The 20,429-nt window shown below is 34.3% G+C and overlaps 1 protein-coding gene across 6 annotated transcripts in view; it reads right to left on the bottom strand.

Moving 5' to 3' along the window:
- NIPBL (NIPBL cohesin loading factor) overlaps positions 1-20,429 on the bottom strand; it is a 135,030-nt gene that overhangs the window by 28,396 nt on the left and 86,205 nt on the right. For 5 of the 6 annotated variants that reach the window (XM_082301578.1, XM_082301579.1, XM_082301574.1 and 2 more), the window contains 12 exons: positions 14,817-14,999; positions 10,279-10,476; positions 10,024-10,095; positions 9,845-9,934; positions 8,577-8,680; positions 6,951-7,037; positions 4,545-4,776; positions 3,723-3,874; positions 2,893-2,973; positions 1,707-1,807; positions 482-620; positions 197-279 (listed from right to left, as the gene is read on the bottom strand). In XM_082301578.1, coding sequence (XP_082157704.1) covers positions 197-279; positions 482-620; positions 1,707-1,807; positions 2,893-2,973; positions 3,723-3,874; positions 4,545-4,776; positions 6,951-7,037; positions 8,577-8,680; positions 9,845-9,934; positions 10,024-10,095; positions 10,279-10,476; positions 14,817-14,999 — 1,522 coding nt within the window. The remainder of the gene's footprint in view (positions 1-196; positions 280-481; positions 621-1,706; positions 1,808-2,892; positions 2,974-3,722; positions 3,875-4,544; positions 4,777-6,950; positions 7,038-8,576; positions 8,681-9,844; positions 9,935-10,023; positions 10,096-10,278; positions 10,477-14,816; positions 15,000-20,429) is intronic. The other variant, XM_082301576.1, reaches the window with a different exon arrangement.

Here is a 20,429-nt window from a genome sequence, read left to right on the forward strand (position 1 = left end):
TGAAGAACACTCTGCAGAATTTCTCTTCTATAAACTTTTTGTCTAGGCACGAAGCTCTCTTAGGCATCTATAAAATATATTTTTAAAAACAACTTTACGAATAGGTATTTATCACGGTTCAGTGGTCAGGTTTGTCCTGAAGTATTCATTTGGTGTTGGGTTTCATCAATACATTAAAGAATGCAACAGTACTTACTTCTTAAGGAAAATAGAAAGGAAGTTTTGTGCTGTTCTCATGGCTGTTTCATATGAGTTAGTAATAAGCACATCTTGATCCACCTAAAAATAACAAGATACATTTGTCTATTATTTTAGCATAGATCTATAATTTCCAGATCAGCATTTTTCATGCATCAAAAAATTACAGCAGACATAAAATTTAATATTTGATTACTGGAGCAGTGTAATAACGTATTATACCTACGAACACACATAAGTAATTTCTGCACACACATAAAAATGGCTTTTTAAAATATCTTACTTTCTTGTTTGATTCCTCCTCTGAATTAGAATCCTTTTCTGCGGATGGTAAGTGCACCACACACTGAATAAGTTGCAGAACTAGTGCTGTTACCATCTGAATGTACATAGGCTCTCCATCAGTGTCACTGCTATTTAACCTGTTAATAAGAAAAGACAGTATTAACACTAAAATTAAACAAAAAGGACAAAACACAATAAAATTTTTTGTTCCTAAGCAGTACCTTTCAAAAATTATTACCACAGCAAGAAATCTACATTATAGACATTTATCTAGTAATTTGCTTATTTTTATGCAGTGAAACATTTGATCTAACAAAACCAGGAAGTATTGCTCTTGCACAGAAGAGGTGAAATAAAACAGCACACAGTTCATTAGCTGAAAAAGCCACAGGAATATTTACTAAATCAAACACCTAATACACCACTAAAATACTTAATAATAAGCTTATTATGTATAATACCATGTCCTTTCCAACACAACAAAACATACTGAACTGTTGCCATAATAATTTTTCCGTAGTATTTAACATCTGTGAAATGTGTAGGACATTTAAACAACAGAAAATAAATGACCATGACCTGGACTGACTTGTACAATAGCTACACCTACAATAATCTGCAGCAGCATAGCAGAGTACAAACTTCAGCAGGCAACTGTCTTAAGTTGGTAAGAAGTCTGTTTTTCCCTAACATAAGCTCAGAAAAAGTATGAGTTTACTGCCCATACATATACCAGTACCACCTATTGCTAAGCTTAACAGCATGAAAAGGTGGTAAAGCCTGACATATGAGATGATATGAATATGAAACTGATTCTCTTCCTGAAAAGAGTGCTCTGAGTGTACCCTCAAAGAAATTCAGACAGAATTTTCCTATAAAGATTTAACAATGAAGAAATTATGTAACTCCATACAAACAGAATTAAAGAATTGACCAACAAAAAATAATTCTCAACGCATGCTAACATTACACCCATTCACATTCTTAGTGAGAAAAATAAAAAGATATTTCAATTATTTTTGTAAATAGGGACTAAAGTGATAGCATAAAGCCCAGCAATTATTACAAGACATTTGTCAAACAATTTGTTTTGAAATCTCAGCCTGTAAAAAGTGCAGCTACATTCACATTTTCAGTGTAGCTATCAATGAAGCCTAAAATCCTACATCTACAAAACTGTACATGCTACAGCCTACCAGTTATTAATTTATGTCAGAAGTTACCTGAAGTTTCTCAAACTCCTCTTGCTAGTTGGTAGTCGCGCAAGGGAAGTGAAAATTTCTTCTAGAATTAGCTGTCTGTGTTTTTCATACCGGGAGAACACCTATTTAATAGTTACAGGATTATTAGACAATGATTTATTGTTACATAAAATATTAATTTTAAAATATATTGTAAATAATTATACATGACAGCATACACTTCACATGACACTTTAATAAATTATAATTCACCTTATTTTTAATGGATTTTTAATTGAATGCTTTCTCAATTCAAGCATTTCTTTATAAAATACATAAAAACTTTTCCAAATATAGATTTTAAAAAAATCCTTATGTAACATAAATGTGTAACAGGTCTTGAAAATACCTCCTATTTAAAAAATTTTTGCCAATAACACACTGTAAAGTCAAACAGTATAATACTGAGTTTTTGGACTTTGTATTTCCTTCTCTCAGTACAAAGAAAAACTGGGGTAACACAATTAACATGAACACAGGTAGGTTGTAGAGTACATTTGAGAAAACAGTTTTACTTTAAATGCCAGGCTTAAATGCTTGCCTGACATGACATATTCTTTCAATTTACAGGGTCAGGACTGCTGATTTTGCCTCCCCTTTTGTTTGGGCAGAATATTGAAGTATATAATCCTTACAAAGATGGAAAGCTCCCACTTGAACAAGGACATTTGTATTCCACTACATTTTTCCTGAAATAATACTTTACCTGTCCTGTGACTTTTTCATATAGTCACCTGTTCTGAGGAAAAGAATTTATTCTATTATACAGAAATACCATACTAGTTCTATGCCTTATTGCATAATTTCAAATCTTAACACAGGAAACAAGGAAAGCCACACAGTTAAGATTTAAGATTACAAAAAAAGATTTCTTACGATAAAAAAAGGGACAGGCAAGAGGAAGGAGTTTGTGTTTAAATGACAACCAAAACTAAGAAGCTTTTTTCTTGAAGTAGGCAATTTCTTTCTATAAGTTCTCTACAAATAGGAGCAGCTCAGGTAGATATAACACTGTTTCTATATTATGATATCAAGCTGTAAAAACGTGCAAGAATAACATTAATTCTACACTCCAATTCTCTACCAGAGAAAAAATACAGCCTATGTAAATGTCCTAAGAATTCTCAGAAGTACAGGCACATGAATACATAAATTAAAAAGTACTTACTGCAGTCACTAATTTGATGGCACATAACTGTAGCTCACTGACATTTTCTACAAAGAAAGGTGTTATTCCCATCGATGACACCTATTAATGGAAAGAAGCTATTTTAATTATATCTGACTAACAAACTGGTATTCATGCAGTTTCATGCAGGTTATTAATTCGGCAGGTAAGGCATTCAACCATTACTTCATATTATTTTAAAACAGTTATTGAATTAGGGCACAGGTCTTATGAGGAGTGGCTGAGGCGGTATTATCAGGCCGCTTATCATGGAGAAAAGGAGGGTCGGGGAAGCCTTATAATCCTCTACAACTCCCTGAAAGGAGGGTGCAGCCAGGTGAGGTTGGTCTCATCTTCCAGCTAACAAGTGATAAAACAAAGGAAGTAGGCCATGAATTGTGGCAGGCATGGTTTAGATTGGATTTTAAGAAAAAATTATTCATGGAAAGGGTTGTCAAGGATGGGAACAGGCTGCCCATAGAAGCAGTTCAGCCAATATCCCCGTAGGTATTTGAAAGACATGTAGATATGATGTTTAAGGATGTGGTTTAGTGGTGCACTAGGCAGTTTAGACTTGATGTTCATAAGGATCTTTTCCAGTGTAAATGATTCTGCTACTCTATACTTGAATACAATCAAGTTAAACTTTTCTTAAGTGTACAAGAGAAGATGCAGACGACATACCACACAACAAACTAGTCACTCTGATGTTAAGATTTCAAAAGCTTGTACTGATTACAAACTTCATGTCACTGAGACAATCATACTTTACATTCACTCTAGGAAAAGCAAAGCTAACATTTTTGGACAGGAATTCTGAAAAAACCTACCTGAAGAATAGTTGTATCAGTGAGAAGCTGTATCTCTAGCAACTCTGACAAGCTGCTGACAATGTCACAAACTTTGTTATACAACATCACTATAACTCTTTGCTTGTGGGTGGAACACTTGGCACGTTTTGCTTTTGAACTTAGAACACCACCTATAAAATAAAATATATATATTCATTAATGTTTTCAGTGTTTCAAATACTAGAAAGATGATCTTCCTCAAAGAGTGCCCCCAAAACAACTACAGCTTTGCAAAAGCAATTTAGAAAAACTACTTAGTAGCATCAGTGGGAAAACAAGAATTTCACATGATAATTATTCTTCATAACTACTCTAAATTCTGGACCTGAGGTTTTTAGAAAGGTTCTTGAAATTGGAGTCATGCATCTGTAGGTGTGTACATGAAAACAAAAGGCTAGAAGCTAAATAGTTTTCCCTGAAACAAATCATTATATACATGGAGATTATGACTGTGAAATTACTTATTTCTACCTATAATAACTATACACAAAAGTTGAACTTCAAACTTCTAAATACTTGATCCTAGATACTTTGGTTACATTGACATTGTTGCAGTAAACCAAGGTGCTATATGACTAAGTTCTTCAGATGACAAATTTAATTGTTCTTTTATTCTATGTTACATCATCCTCAGACTAACACAGTGCATTAATTCAGGATGTTGAATGTGATAAGAAAGAACTATCAGTATAAAAGTTGCATATAAAAATCTTATTCCAGAAACTCATATCATTCACATCATCATACAGTAGATGAAATTTTTATAGCTTTTAATATGGAAAGATTTCTTAGCATACTAACCACCATGAGGATCCACTCTATACACAGGATCATACTGAGGATAGAGAGTGTTTTGCAAATGAAATTTTGTGTACTGAATAACTCTTTCTATGACGTCCTCAATATATACAGCTTTAGGCATATTTGGTGATGTCATAATATTGATAGCAGTAAGACACGCATCAGCAGATTTTGTCACTCTTTCCATAATAAGATCTCGCCATAATCTCTCCTCATCTTCAGTGTCATTATTCTGCAAGGCAAGAAACACAGGAGAGCATGAATAAGAAGTAAAAGTTTTATTCTCACCAAGTAAAAAAAAGAAACAATTACCTTAATATGCTTACAAACATGCATATATAAAATATTGTATTTTCTTTTTCATACCAAAATAATTTGTCTTAAAAATCAAGTAATATTTGTTTTACTAGTAACATGTTTGTAATGCCTCCCTAAGCTACACGTCTTCAAAGTCCTATATCCTGTATTCGTCTGCTAAAATACAAAGAACTTTCTGTGTCTCATTGGGAAGCACTATGAGGGAGGACTGCTACATGCTCTATTTAAGACCACTGTACATTAAGCAAAATCTAATTCCTTCATTTGGTGTTTTCTTCATTGGCACCACTTGCTGCTTTGATCCATCTGATTTCTGCCACTAGAGGGAATTCTTACACAAAAAGACTGGTGCAAGTCACATGAAATCTGTAAGTACACAACTTTCTTGCTTCATAGACCAACCCATCTATTATCAACAGGTTTAAAACATGTCTTATCAAATATGTCCATTCAGATACCATAGGCTATTGAGTCTCTATATTACTGTGTTTGCATAAGCTACTAAACCAAACATACATGAGGTTAATTATGACCATCCAGCACTACTTAAATATTGTAGCAACATTACTACAGCAAAGCTAGATAGAATTTCTCATAGCTTCTCTGGCACACACAGAGCCTCCAGAGAAAAGGGGTCTAATTTACTACCTGTATGAAACCACCATAGTTCAACACTGTTGACTTTCCTTGTAAAAATTACACATCAGTGAAACTGTAACAGCTTTCTGCCTTTGGGGTAAGAGAATTTGAACCAATAGAACAGTGCATTATATAGATGATATACATAATTATAGAATCAACAAAAATCTGCAGATCAGGAGTTCTCTGCATATTTCTGAGATATAATGGCTTTAAGGAATTTACTACTTACACAAGTGAAACCTTGAGAAAAGAAAAAAATTTCCCCAAATTAATCTTGGAAATGAAAAGGATATTAAAGCATCCTCTGCCTCTGAAAAGTACACTGACATGGAGGTAAGATACCTTCATTGCACTGTAAAAGTAGCGAGCTTACTCCATAGCAGAGGCTTTCTTTGCCACAATTATTTTAATATTTTTTAATAGTTTTAAGAAAAATCTAAAATTTGGTTTTTTTAATCAAAGTTTGTCTCTGAATTGCAATCACTGGACAATTTCATTAACTGAAAACTTGATAATTTTGAGTTTTACTTCAAAAAGCTAGAAGAAAATTATCACTTTAAAATCATTACCATAAAAATTTCATCACAGTGAAGTAGACCAGGTAAACCAGCACTTTCTTTTTATGCATTTTTTGTACTGCCAAAGACACTCAGAACCGTCTACTGAAACTTTGAAACCCCTACAAGCTGTCTAGATGAAAGTATTTAGGTATAAATAATGTGTCTCTGGTTTTCATTTGCTAGTTGAAATCCTTCCTTTCTGATATAAACAATTACTCTCTTATTTCTACACATAAGGAGTTTTTTTCTATAAAACTCAATTCTAATCTTGCTAGAATATTGTTTTGAATAGAAAGTGTACAAATAAATATATCAAATGTGAAATACAGGACATCAACCTCATAAAACCTCAAAATATTTGAGTAGTTTTAGGTATACCAGGAAAAAACCCCACGTCCTATAGTATTAAACTTCATGTTAATTTTGTTTACATACACAACTGTCACTTTGCAGTGTAAGAACACTTAAACCTTAAACTTCCCCCTTAATGCTCAGGAGAAAGAAACACTCTATGTGAAAACTGCAGTATTTCTTTCATTCTTTAAGGGATGTTTTAAGGACACATAGCAAAGAAATGTCCAACAATGCAAATTACACCTGAATTACCACGAATATTTCAGGATGAAACTATAATATCTAAAATTAAACAAAAGAAAATACAATTGCTCTTAATACATCACTACTATAGTAAAACATGATTAGTACTGAAAAAATATAAGTAATTAAATTTTGCTTCAAGTATTAAAATTTGGCAATGTCAATCACACACGTTATATCAGAAATCCCTTTCACACACATATACAGTATTGAACCTATTGCTAAATAGGACTCAAGTGAAGAAAACTATTCGGCACAATGGTGTGGAATTATGAAATTTCAAACTCACATGATTAAGTAAAGTAGAAAGCTTTGATCCATCTTGAATATTCTTCTCCAAAATATTCAGGACTTTTACTGTTTTATCTGTTGAGAGCTAAAACAAGTAAAGAAACATATCAAACAACTGCAGGAAGAATAGTGATTCCAAATTGCTGAAAAGAACATTGAGGAATGAAGGACAGAGCTTGTACAATCTGAATCACTCAAATTGTAAGCAATTTGGCATAAGGAGAATGCAGATAACGAAAACAGGTAAAATATATTCTAGGATTACAACTAAACTGCTTTTTCAAGCAGCAAAATCCACAGAAACAGATTTTTCAACTGTCATTAATGTTGTGTAGTTACACATTTTTGCTTCTAGAAATAGAAACCTGCCAAATCCAAGTATGATCCACAAATTCTAACTGACCAAGAGAGCTTAATTAGGGAGAAAATCCAAACTGCATGAACAAGGAGAAATAAATTCCCGCGAAAGATAGTAAAAGGGAAATGTATTCTTAATATCAGTGTTAACTTCAAAGAAGTAGCATGTTGAAAAAGGTAAATAAAACTCACTTTATAACTTTATATATAAAAGTTATATATATATGTATATATAAAAAATTATATAAATATAACTTTATTATCTTCTGTAGCATTCTGATTAAATAATTTGTGGACTATGTTAAGCTCGAGGAGAGCCAGTTTCTCTCATCTAGATACTATTCACCTTTGAAAGCAACAAAACTGATTTTACGTAGATGTGTGTGTATGTATATATGTATGTGTGAAAAATATGAAACAGAGGTTAAGGGTGAGAACGATAAGGAAAGAAACAATCATGCCACCCACAAACCACAAAGGAATGCAGGGAGATTGAAGTAAAATCCAGGAAGAATATCTTAAGTTTGGATTAAAGAAGTTTGGAATAGTCCAGAGTCACTATTATAGTAAGTGGTTTCACAGACACTCCATAAACAGAAGTGCAGGCAAAGAGTTTAACATAAGACTGCCCAAAGCCAATAGTTCCAGGAACATAAAAGGAAATCACGAACACTGTTCCTAGAAGTGTGACATCAACAAGTCTGCACCAACAAAAGGTCCTCTAACTGACTGGGGAAGAACATGGCAAAGAAACCATAGCATGCAGTCTACAGAAAATTAATCTTATTATCACCTGGCATGGTAAATTTTCTAAGGATTTTTGTTTTGCGTTTCTGGCTGGACATCAAACATCTACATTGCACTGATGGCACACATGAGGAAAGGTGGAACTTTTTACTTTGTCAGCAGGTTCTGATTTACTGTGGCTGTTCCAATACAGCTGAAAGGAGCAAAACCTATAGGTTGATGTGCTTTTGTGAAAACAGGTTAATTATTTTAGATTTTACTGTTGGCACAGGTGTTACATATTGGCATATAGTCAACACTGACACAGAGGAGGACCTTTCAACAAGAATGTCTCAACTTCTGAAACAGTAAGTTAGGATGTTGTAACTTCCTAAGCACTTCAGCTAAGCGAGCAGAAGCTCAACCGTTATTCCGTTCTGTGCACCCTTGAAGAGGGTGCAATGTTATTACAGAGGAAGCTTGTTTTTGTATGTTAATCAATATTTTATGTTCCAAAAAACGTTGAATTATGAAGAGGTACCTTGTCCATAATGCCCATTGCCTTGATTTTTGCAGATTCACTACCCAACTCACTAAGCTGATGTTTTCCCAGCAGCAATTCCTGTGGAATCTCATCATCATCACCTTTAAGAAGAAAAAAAAAGTAAAAAATTAACAATTATATTTCTAGAAAGACTTCTAGGAAATCAGTATTTTTGATTCCATTATGAAAAAACTTAAAAAGAGTTGATTGTTCAAATAGCCAGCATCTAATGGTTCCAAATAATTAGCATCTAATAAAGACTGATAATGACACCTTTTGGTTGTGTTGAAACCACGACTACTTGTTAAGCCTGACTGGTTCTGAAATACCATTTGAGAGCCTAATATGAGGCATGCATTTCTGAAAGTCACAAACAAATGTTTTTAAAATAGCAAACCCCATTTATTGCAGCATTTGTGCCATCATTTTCAATTCAGTAAAACAAATCTTAAACTATTGTAGCCCTAAAGTTCAAATCTGGGCAAGAGCAATAGATGAAAAGCACATACGAAATTAAGCACCTTGAAATAATCTGAGTCTTAATTGTATTTAACCTTAGAATAAAATCATGTTACCAGACACAGAAAGATCCAATGCAATGACTTCACTTCTAAGTTCAAGGTTGCATACACTACAGCTTTAAAAACTATAGAGATTTGTTTACTATGCCTCTCCCCTGTTTTAATCCTGTGACAAAGATGGTAGAAAAAAAATTAATGAATATTCCATTAGCCATTTCAAAAGAAAGTGACCTTTGGCAACATGCACTATTTCCTCAAACACTTAGCTAAGGAGGCTGTTTTTCCACTGAAATAGGTAAGTGATTCAGTGTCTCAGCCATAAATTCACAAGGACTGTGCTGTCTGAATTGAATAATCAGGATCTGCTGGGGCAAAGGCCACAACAGATGTAAAATTATGTGCCTCAGACATTACTAGCAAGACAACCATCTTGCTAACATGTTTGACAGAAGGCAACACCCTAATGACATCCCAGAGAAGTCTCCTTTCCACTCCAAGGGGACTACTCATGATTTATGCCCTGTTTGGATTCTGCAGAGAGAAGATCTTCTTCAGGCAGTGGCAAGTGAAATTGGAAAGGTAAAGGCCACCACTCACGGTGGAAGCCATATAAATCCAGTATGCCCTAGCAAGTATCATGTGTAATTAAATCCCCATGAAGTAAGTTCAAAAATATCAATACAATTTTTTTAATGCTTCTTGGATTTCTAATTGGGGAAAGCATTTTGAAAATTTATGTATTACCAAAAGCTGTAAAATCCATGTCTTCCAGATTTTCCAAAATATTCTCTATTGAAGCAGTAAACCTTTTGAAGGTTGAAGAATCCATCATTTCTGGTGAAAAAAAAGGGAAATTCATAAACAATTATCTTAAATATAAAGCAGAAAATACAAACTGTCAAAAATAAATCTTCTTAAATTACCTTCAGGTGTTAGTTTAGGTTCATAAGCTTTCCTCTTCTTTTGTTTTTCTTTTTTCTTCATTTTTCTAGCCACTAATTGAGAGAATAAGGAGTCAAACAAATACTTTCTCAAAACTTAAAGACAGGATTACTTACATTTCTTATACTTGTGCTCAATATTGCATGTAATTATGTCCATTTAAAAATGTTTAACATATTCATCAAAAAAGCAGTAGTAGTATGGAATAAAATTAAATCTTTATAATGATCAGTTACCCTCACTGAGGCTAGGAGGAGAAGAATAATCATCCATATCAGAGTCATCGGGACTGCGATTACGGTAACGGCCACTACCAGAAATCCTCCTTCCTTCATGATAATGACCACTTCTCCTGTGGTCACCAGAACTTCTTCTGTCATGTTCTTCATACTCCCAAGCTTCATCTCTATCCTTTTTGTGTCTCTTACGAGAAGCTAGAAATGAATGCATTTTCATTTTAAATACAAAACTTACACTTTTAATAGTTCAAAATGGAACATTTTTAAGCATTTAAAAGATGTGCAGATGTAGTGCTGAGTGACATGGTCTAATGGTGGACTTTGCAGCATTAGTTGTATGATTGGACTTGATGGTCATAAAGGTCCTAAATGATTTTATGATTCTCAAGTCAAACACTCTTACATAGCTGTTCTGTAAATCAAACAGACACTAAAGTTATCAGATTCTTTCTGATATTATTCAATTCTGATATGGATTATTTATTCTAATGTTTTCTTTTGAATTACACAAAAACTGTGCCTGAAACTGGAAAAGATACGTTTAAAATTACGAATTTACAGGGCATTTGTCCTTTAAAAAGCGAAGTAAGGAAAGTGGAACAAATCCTTTTATAAGAGAACATTGAGATAATTTCCTCAGTTATGTAAATTGTGACTATTACTGGGTGTCCATGTTCCAGTTCAGTGATTGCCTTGCCCATCTAACACACCAAGTTCCAATAAGACTTAGTAATCTATTTTCTAAAAGATATTCTGTTTTGCCAAGACAACTAAAATTTTGCCTTGGTATATATGGCAGGAAATTTGTGTAAAGGAGAAAGCTGGAGTCGCAATTCTGGGCCAAGCAGCAAGCCTCTAGCACAGATGATTATTATAATTAATTTTCACACAGGCCCAGCAAAAGTGAATGTTGAGAAGCTGGAGTAAATATTGCATACAGTGATTTGGTGGAAATAAAATAGGGGAATAAAATGACAGTTCTCTGTTACTTTGAAAGAAAGTCTTGTATGTTTTGAAGATGACAGAGTTCTCAGTTGTAACAGAAAAGGAAATGAATGAGGAGGTAGCTTCCTCCAAAAAATCAGCCAACTTTCCATTTTTTTAACGCAATCAGCTAACTGAGTTACCAAAGAGATGTCTAACACAGACTGTACTGAGAAGATCAAAACACTTCCAAAACATCACATTCTAGACTGGCAGTGTTTATTGCCAGTCTACTGCTTGTGAACCTGCATATAACAGTCCTGATGTTGTGTGCCTCTACCAAAGCCTCCTTGGCATGACTGTATATAAGGTTGTTTCTGAGCAGAATGGCTCAAAGCACTTATACAGAACTGGAACTGAACTGAGACGTTCTTACCACAACTCATTTATTAAGAAACATACCAGGTTATAGTCAATAGTCAGCCCAGGATCAGAATTAATAAAAAAAAAAAACCCTGAGGGAGTACTTCTATTTTGCAATGAACCCTAGAGGTTTCAAATTCCAAAAACGTAATATAAAACTCTTGCACAGAGGTGGTCCAAGTCTTCAATGTAGTAACTCAGTTCAGGCTTCAAGTGCACTGCGTCTGGATCAGACTTGCTTCTGGAAAAGTACAGTCATGTTCAGGATGGCAGAGGTACAAGCACTGTCTAAAATGGTTGAGTTAACTGTGACTGAAAAAATGGTGGGCCATCTGGGACCACTCAGTGGGTAGGAAACTGGCTGGATGGTCACACTCAAAGAGTTGCGGTCAATGCCTTGATTGACAAAAGGAGACCAATGACAAGTGGTGTTCCTCAGGGCTCAGTGTTGGGGCCAGTACTGTAACATCTTGGTGACACTGACAGTGGGATTGAGGACACCCTCAGCAAGCTGCAGATGACAGAGCTGTGTGGTGCACTGGATGGAATGTATACCATCCAGAGGGATTGTGACAGGCTCTAGAGGTTAGCCTGTGTGAACTATTTTACAAGGACATGGAATCATAGGACAAGCAGTAATGAGCTGAAACTGCAAGAAAGTAGGTTTAGATTAGAGAGCAGAAAGAAATTCTTTATGTGAGGGTGGTGAGGCAGTGAATAGGTTGCCCAGTGAAGCTATGGAAGAGACATCCCTGGAAATGTTCAAGGCCAGGCTGGACGGGGCCCTGAGCAACTGGGTCTAATGAGGCATTCCTGACCATGGCAGGGAGGTTGGGACTAGATGACCTTTAAGGTCACTTCCAACCCAAACCATTCTATGATACCTGGAGTAAATGTACTGGAGAAGTAAGAGTTTTATGGGAAAAGGCTTTACACAACTTACTCCTTTACCCCAAGAGACAGTGTTTTGTGAAGGCAGATCGATCTTTCTCCACAGTTTACAAATCATCTGTAACACTAAGCTTTGTAGGATGAATTCTGACCCCAGTTACATTTCCAAAAGAAACGTAACTTCCAATATTGTGTTCTGGCAGAATTTCCAATGCTACATGACAGAACAGAATGTGTTACACTTCTGCTAGCTCTACAAGACAAATAATGTGAACACTGGAACAGCTATTCACAATCACTGCTCTACAATATTTATTTTGAAATCAATAAAACTGACTAAAAATTTAACTATTAATAACATTTCAAAGGTAATGATTTATTTTATACATAAATAGTATTTAGAATATAAACACCCAATTTCCTTCTGAATTCTCCAAACGTTTATGCAATATCACATTTAGCAGTTACTGTAAGAGAATGACTTCATCAATCTTTAATTTCTCATTATTTAGTTTAACAGCATGTCCTTCTTAATGAAATATTCAAAGAAACTTCTCTTTTTCTATACTAGTCACTATTTCATATTTTTAAGTTAATTTTTAGGCAAACGTAATAATTAAAAAACATGTATTTCTAACAATGCAAATCTATTCAGTGTACTTGCCACAAATCTTTCACTTTTGATAGTTTTGTCTTGTTTTAAATTTAATTCAGTTCTACAGTATTCTTTAAGAAATACTGTAATTTATTTTTAAACCAGATCTACTACTGAATTGCTTAGAATGATGGCCAGATCTCTTGAGTGGATGTAATGAAACTAGGATTCCTCAAGGCATATAATTACCGTGAAAATTTCCCTTAACTTCTTCTACTTTGTATTTAAGAATTTCAGCAGCCACTATGGCTAATATATAGATGATGGTATTTGAAATTCTTGACAATTCTCTCCATTCCCAACCAACTTAAATAACTTTGCTTAGTTAATTAATTTTTTAAATTCACTGTTCCAAATTATTAACATCATAAACAGGTGATGTGATATGATATGATAAACAGAGAATATAGAATTCCTGAATGAAGCAAGTCATCATTAATCCTTTGTCATAATTTAGACTGATTACAATTTACCTCAAGACATCACATTCATGCACAGAGAAGCATTATTCAGTTATAATTAAAAGGGAAAACAAACAGGACATTCTTTTCAGCTTCTTTGATAAAGATCAAAGGTATCAGTATTATAATTTTCATGTGCAAAAACACAATGTATATATATGTTGGATGAGAACTTGAAACATACTAATAAGCTGAACAAACAAATTTTTCTCCTTTGGACCTTAAGAAATACTAAACCCCAAAATATTATATTTTACAGAAGTTCATTAAGATGTTTCTATAAACAAAGGTGCAAAACTTGGGAAAAAATCATTATAAGCAAGATTCTTTCTCAGGCTCCTGTAGTCCTGCACGGCTACACAGCTCCGACATAACTGATTCACTTTGTTCTAAGAGTTTATTTCCACTGCTGGTTAACTTACAACCATAGAGACAAACCAACCATACTTCTATCAACAAGTAGGAAATGCCTTCCTAACTTAGAGGCAAACAACAATTTTTTTTTTACTCAGGAACTTTATTCAGTTGCACAGCAAAATTCTAACTAGAAGCTTCCTCTCTCCCCTTGAAAACAGTTAATTCAAGAACAGTATCAGCAGCAAATGGTATTTTGAGAATCCATCAAGACCAACTCCAGTTTTTCAAGTGATATGACAAGAGAAATAGTAGAAGAAGTATTTTAAGAAACTTCTGTGCAGTAAGATTCTCAATTAATTATGTCAGAAAAATTAAAGAGCGGATCTTTCACTTTTCTTATCAATAAAACTAAGAATAACTCAAAAATTTATTTAATGAAATTTTTCTTTGCATACAATTGTATGTAAGTTCTGTGATTCTTTAGAGGATATTTTCCTTAATCTGATTGGTTAGGAATGTTTCCTGGTACAACTGAAAGAAAAAAACAAACAAACAAAAACAACAAACAAACCAAAAAAACAGGCAGCAGTTTCCAGTAAAGTAATTAGAAAAATAAATTTAACAACCCACTGCTTTTCATCTTGAGTGACAAACTGTAATCAAGTAATTTTTTTTTTTAAAACAAGCGTTCTTGGCTAGGTAGTCAGGACAGCAAATTTGGGGCTGAATGTTTTAGGGTAGTCAACTTAAAAAGACGTGTATCTTTTTGTAAAAGCAAAATATTAGCTTTTTTACCTTAAGGAACAGAATTATGTACTACTTACATTCAAAAGCTTCTTCACTGTCATTGTCTTCATCAGAACTGATTTCAGCATATTTTGGTTTCTCATTAACTGTGCTACGTTTGCGCTTGTTCATTTTCACACGTTCACAAAGTGGCATGGTGGATTCAATTTCTGCCAGGAGCTCAGGAGGCAACTCCTTTAACACTGACTGATCTATGCTACCTATTAGTGGAGAGTAAGAAGATCAAATGTGAACCTGAAGATAAAAAAGAGGGCCCAACACTACAATCCCTTCTCTGGAACCACTCACAGGATAACCACTAACAATCAGTTAGATCACAGTTAGATAGACCTGAAGGTATTTCACAGCCTTTTTTTAAAGTTCACACTACAACGAGAAATTAACACAATAAATTGCATACACATTTCCTTCAAAAAAATATTTTGTCAGTCATATAAGTGAACTACCTTTGAATCACCTTTTGAGTTACCTTTGTAGAATGATATCCCTGCTCTACTCCACAAAGTTTAGTCTTACTTCAGTTCATCCTCTGAATTTATCATGTTTTCTAACACTTGTAAGAAAATTACGGATTCTTAGTGCCTCAATAACATTTCTGTTTACCATCATTCATAGATTAGTGTACACAAAACAGTAACATACCCTTTTTCAGTAAGGAGGGACAACCTGTGGCAAAATTTCGGGAGTCATATCCCTAAATAAAGACCAAATCATTGACAACCCAGCTTTTGCTCCAGATTTTTTCTTTCCTCCTGCTGGTAGTTTGATTATGCAACATAAATCCTTGCTTGATTTTTTTACAAAACAAAATTGAAACATTTTTATTTAATACAGACAAACAGCTAGCTGAACCACAAATCAGGCTTCTTTTCCACAGTGATAAATAAGTATCACCCAGTGATAAATAAATATCACACCATTTTCATCATTTTGAAATCAAGATTAAACCCATGTGCAGTCAGAGTGAAGGAGATTTGCAGGCAAAACTTTTCAAACTGACAAAGGGAAACTAAATTAATTCAAAGGTATTTCTTTGGGGTTTGTTTATTTGATGTCTTATTTCTAGTTTTTGAAGAACCTATTGCACAGATTTGCAGGTCATCAGACTAAACTGCTAATCTTTTTCCAGCAACAGAAGAAACATTTTTGTCACAAGCCCCCTCTCTCCTTCCCAATGAATACTTATTGAGAGAGGAAATCACTTCCAAATTTCTATACACACATATTCCTCCTCAAAAACTAACTTCTGGATGATAATATACTTTTTAATTGCATTCACTACATCACTACCCTAACTTTCTAAAACTTATTTCCATTTTTGTGTTAATATCCTAACTTCTAATGCAAGATAGTATTTGGATTTTTTTCTTTCTCTTTTTTAACATCTTTAAATGGAATTAGAAGAGTCTTACTATGAGATTCCGGCATCAAAATACATTCTGCAAGTCATCTCATTTAAGTGTATTTTAAAAAACAATTTAACTTCAAATATTGGGGGGGTTGAAGTTATGTAGGGAAACATATACAAAGTAGAGTGATAGTTAAAGTTGTCCCTTCTTCCTTCACATTGTGTTCACTGTTACCTATTTGTGTTAGGTTGCCATCCTTATACAATCACCAGGTACCAAAGCTACCTAAATTCTCAATATTGCTTTCAAAAATGTTGTAAAACATTTCATGGTGTGGTTGGCCATATTTCTTGGTTAATAATTAATTTTGTGCGCACTTGACTTCAGACAGGTAGAAGTATTGGCAGCATGGGTAGACCACTTCCTCTGTGTGTACCAGCAGCTGACTGGATGACAGCCAGGTCCAGCTGGGATGCTGCAGAGCTGTGCATCTGAGCAGTGGTGTCCCCATACTTTGTATGCCTATACAGTGCATGAAGAGCTTACATCCAGAACCAGAATACAGAAAATTTACATATACAAGCTTTAAGAAAATTTCCACAGATGAAATTGATAGAGTGCCATAAAGCCTGGTTCTCTAATATGTATTTGCAATTTTATGCCCATTGGCAATTTCATTAAAATCAGCAGGACTATACACACAGCATAAAGTCTACAGTAAATCTGGCCAAACAAAAACATTGCAAGGCGGCTACAAGTAAATGAACAAAAGTTGCATTACCCTCAAACAGCAAACAAAACTCACAGGCTATTCTATCGTCTCCTAGGAATACCTGTTCTTGCTTTCTTTTCTCACTGATTTTTCATTTTGAACTAATTCTCGAAATATAAATCAAATATCACAACATTCACTAGACATAAGTGGAAAAAAATTAACTACTTTAAATATTTGTAAAACTAATTTTATTTCCATCTCAACAGTTTCAAGTTTCTATTCCTCCAGTGCTAAATTCAACTACCGCTTGATTTGCACTCTCTCCTGTTACAAATATTTCAGATTACAGTATAAGCTTACCCATTTTTCTTTTATTAGGAAATAGGTAAAGCTTACTTTATTCAAGTAGGAAACAGCAGAAAAGAGAACAAATAGAATTATTATAAAGCTCTCTGTAAGCTATCATTGAAGTTTTTCTTTTTGTCATAATGTTCCCTGAAGTAAGTGTACCACATGCCCAGTTTTCTTAGCTGCTGAGGATTGTAAACAACCAAATCTATAGAGTTTTACTTACACAGTACAAAAGAGTTAAGAATGACTGTACACATATGAACAATTCTAATATACATGGAGAAGGATTTATCATCCTTTCTGAAGGAAATCAGGGATATTTTTGGTCAAGTCAAGAGCTTGTTAATATTTACTTTACTCTATTAGCATATTAATTATGCTACCTTGAGTCAGGGCAGCCCAAACGTCACTAGAAATATCCTACTAAATTCCTTCTTTAATATCTTCTATTTTATAATACAGGCACTATTTTTTTTGTTCAGGGTGGTAAAGGAATACTTACAAGAATCCAGTTCACCATAAGAATCCAGTCACATGGCAACAAGAATTAGTTATAAACACAAGCTAATGCCTTTTCAGTTTATGGGAAATTTTCCTAAAACAATTAATAGAATATACAACACAAATCTCTTTGAAATCTACAAATCCATGTACAATCACTTTCAATTTCCCAATTTTTTTGCTAAGTTTGCTAAGACCTAGTACCTACTTCCATGTCTTCACTTTAATCAGTTACATCTGGCTATAGCATGCACAGCCTTTAAAATAGCAAAGAAAAAGTAACTTTACAAAAAAGTTACTTGATAATCTAATAGAATGCCCAAATATCTTGCTGAAGGACTGTCATCACCAATAGAAAAACTCCCATTTTCTGCAATTTGTGTGATCAGTGCACACAATATGCTTGAAATGGGACTATAGGCATGTGTATTCTTCATATATTATTTATGTATACGTTCAAAGCTGTTGCAACTATGAAAGCAAACAACCAAAAAAAAACCCCAGAAGAAAAGAACCATCAAAACAAATTATTTTTCAAACTGCCAAGAAGAGCATGCTAACAAACTCCACATTGGTGAAACTGAAGGGAGGACACAGAAGAACAATTTATCTCAACGAACTGAATACATGAACAGTCACTTCTACAGTGCTTCTCCAAACATATGCAATGCTGTCTACAACTTACATGCTAGTTACTTGCCAAAGAACAAATTCTTGTTTTTGCTTGATTGCTATTATCCAAAAGTTTCTAAGGAAAGGTATTAATGAATCTTGATCTACTACTCAATGCCCACTGACCCTCAAGATAATGTGTTTTCTCATTTCTTGCACTTAAAGATCAACAGAGAATCTCAGTGAGAAATTAGTCTGTAAGCCAGCTCCCATATTTTATTATAAACTGGGAAGCTTTTCACAGGGTTTTACTGTGTATAGTAGAAAGATTTCTATAAATATCTAGAGGATGTAGTATTTCCCATCTCCACATATGGTTTAAGAAACTAATGGAGAAGAACAGATCTGAGTCACAGTTCAGTATTGTGTTTTGCAGCTTCAACTTTGTAGAACAGCTTTAGCTAATATTTATGCCTATCTAATCTTTAGGAGGATCCAATGTCACTTTGTGTTGACTTTGCAAGTCAAGTAGATCTTCCTGATCCAGGCAGATCACCCTTATGGACTCTTGCTGGGTCCTTTCAATATGGACAGCACAATTATTTTTTGACACACCAATCTGTGTTCACATTAGTTTCACCAGGCTTGGTGTAACAACTTCAAACAAGCACCTATGGAAAAGAGGATGATTCTTACTGATACTTAGGTGAGCTTTCCAGGATCAGAGTGGCTGTTCCTGTCATGAAATCAAAACCAACATGAATAAACTCTTATTTTTTCAGTAATGATGTATCTTTGCTTTCCAAACTATGGAAAATAAATGCATAGTTTAGATCAGATCTTGGTACAATTTCCTATGAACTACAAATACAGTTAGAAATCTAAACTCTGAAGTGCTACTTTCATGACTATAAGAGAGAATTAATACAGTGGAAACAAATATATTTTCCATTTTTGTGTGCTAATTGTCTGCAATAAGCAAAACTACAGTTAATGCAAATTCATATTAACTTTTTCCAACTATGAAGACATTATATGAAAGAACACACAAGGGTCTGAGAGGGAAATAATGCCACCTGTTTGGGGTGAGGATATGAATCTTTACTTCACATTTCTCAGCATTTAGAAATTGAAATTTGACCACTGAACTTCTATACTAGAAAACTGTCACTTGTCTTCATTTGGACATTAAAAATAAGCCCCTACTGGCTGCAGCTCAGTTTTGTCCTTTTCTTGTTCCTTTTTGGTCACAAAAGACATTACCTGCTACTGCACTTTTCTTATTTTGCTGATGACTAATATACCCAGTCTTGTTATTATTCCACAGAGGCCAAGCTCACCTTCCGTAAATGTCCTCTCTGAGGATTTGATAAAGGATATTCCTCCCTTATCTAATAAAAGCTTACAGCCTAACTTTCCCCTTATGTCAGGCATATACATGCAGGAAGGGAAGCAGTTTCTTTCTGAATTAGCCCAAACAACCTTCAAACCTGTGCTAAATGAAATAAATGATCCTTATTCCGTAAGAAGAGTGCTGCTATCTTGCTGAACAGCCATGTCACTGTAGCTACAAAAGCAGAGACTCACAAGTTTAATCTACAGCAACTACTCATGCAGATAAGGTTGTACTTTAGATAAGGAACTAAAAGAAAAAAAAAAAAGAAAGGATAGAAGTACTCCCTATGTTAGGAAGCTGTTTACAAAATAAACACCCTTCTAAAATAGCTAACTATTGTTAAGAGTATTCAAGCACTGCAGTGCAAAGGGCCACATGACTGCCTATAAACTGATGAAGAGGTTGCTGGTTAAAGCTGAAAATCTCTGATTCTTTCTCTAGTGTGGAAATTTAATGATATAATTTGCACCAGGTTCCCCCTTAAAATGCTCCAGTGTGTTCTTTACATGGTGCACCGAGCCCTTGGTGATCAGTCTGCTGCTCACCAGCTTCACACTTGTCCAAATAATTTTGTGCCCTGAACAGTTCCAAGAACAGAAGGGGAAACATGGGGAAATCCCAATAATTTCATTAGGTGAATTTAAGTTTTGAGGACTTTTCTGCTCATAAGATGAAGTCCCACTTTTATCTCGATACCCTATCATCA

This window comes from Coloeus monedula (genome assembly GCF_965178545.1).
Source record: "Coloeus monedula genome assembly, chromosome: Z".
In the NCBI taxonomy this organism is placed as follows: Eukaryota; Metazoa; Chordata; class Aves; order Passeriformes; family Corvidae; genus Coloeus; species Coloeus monedula.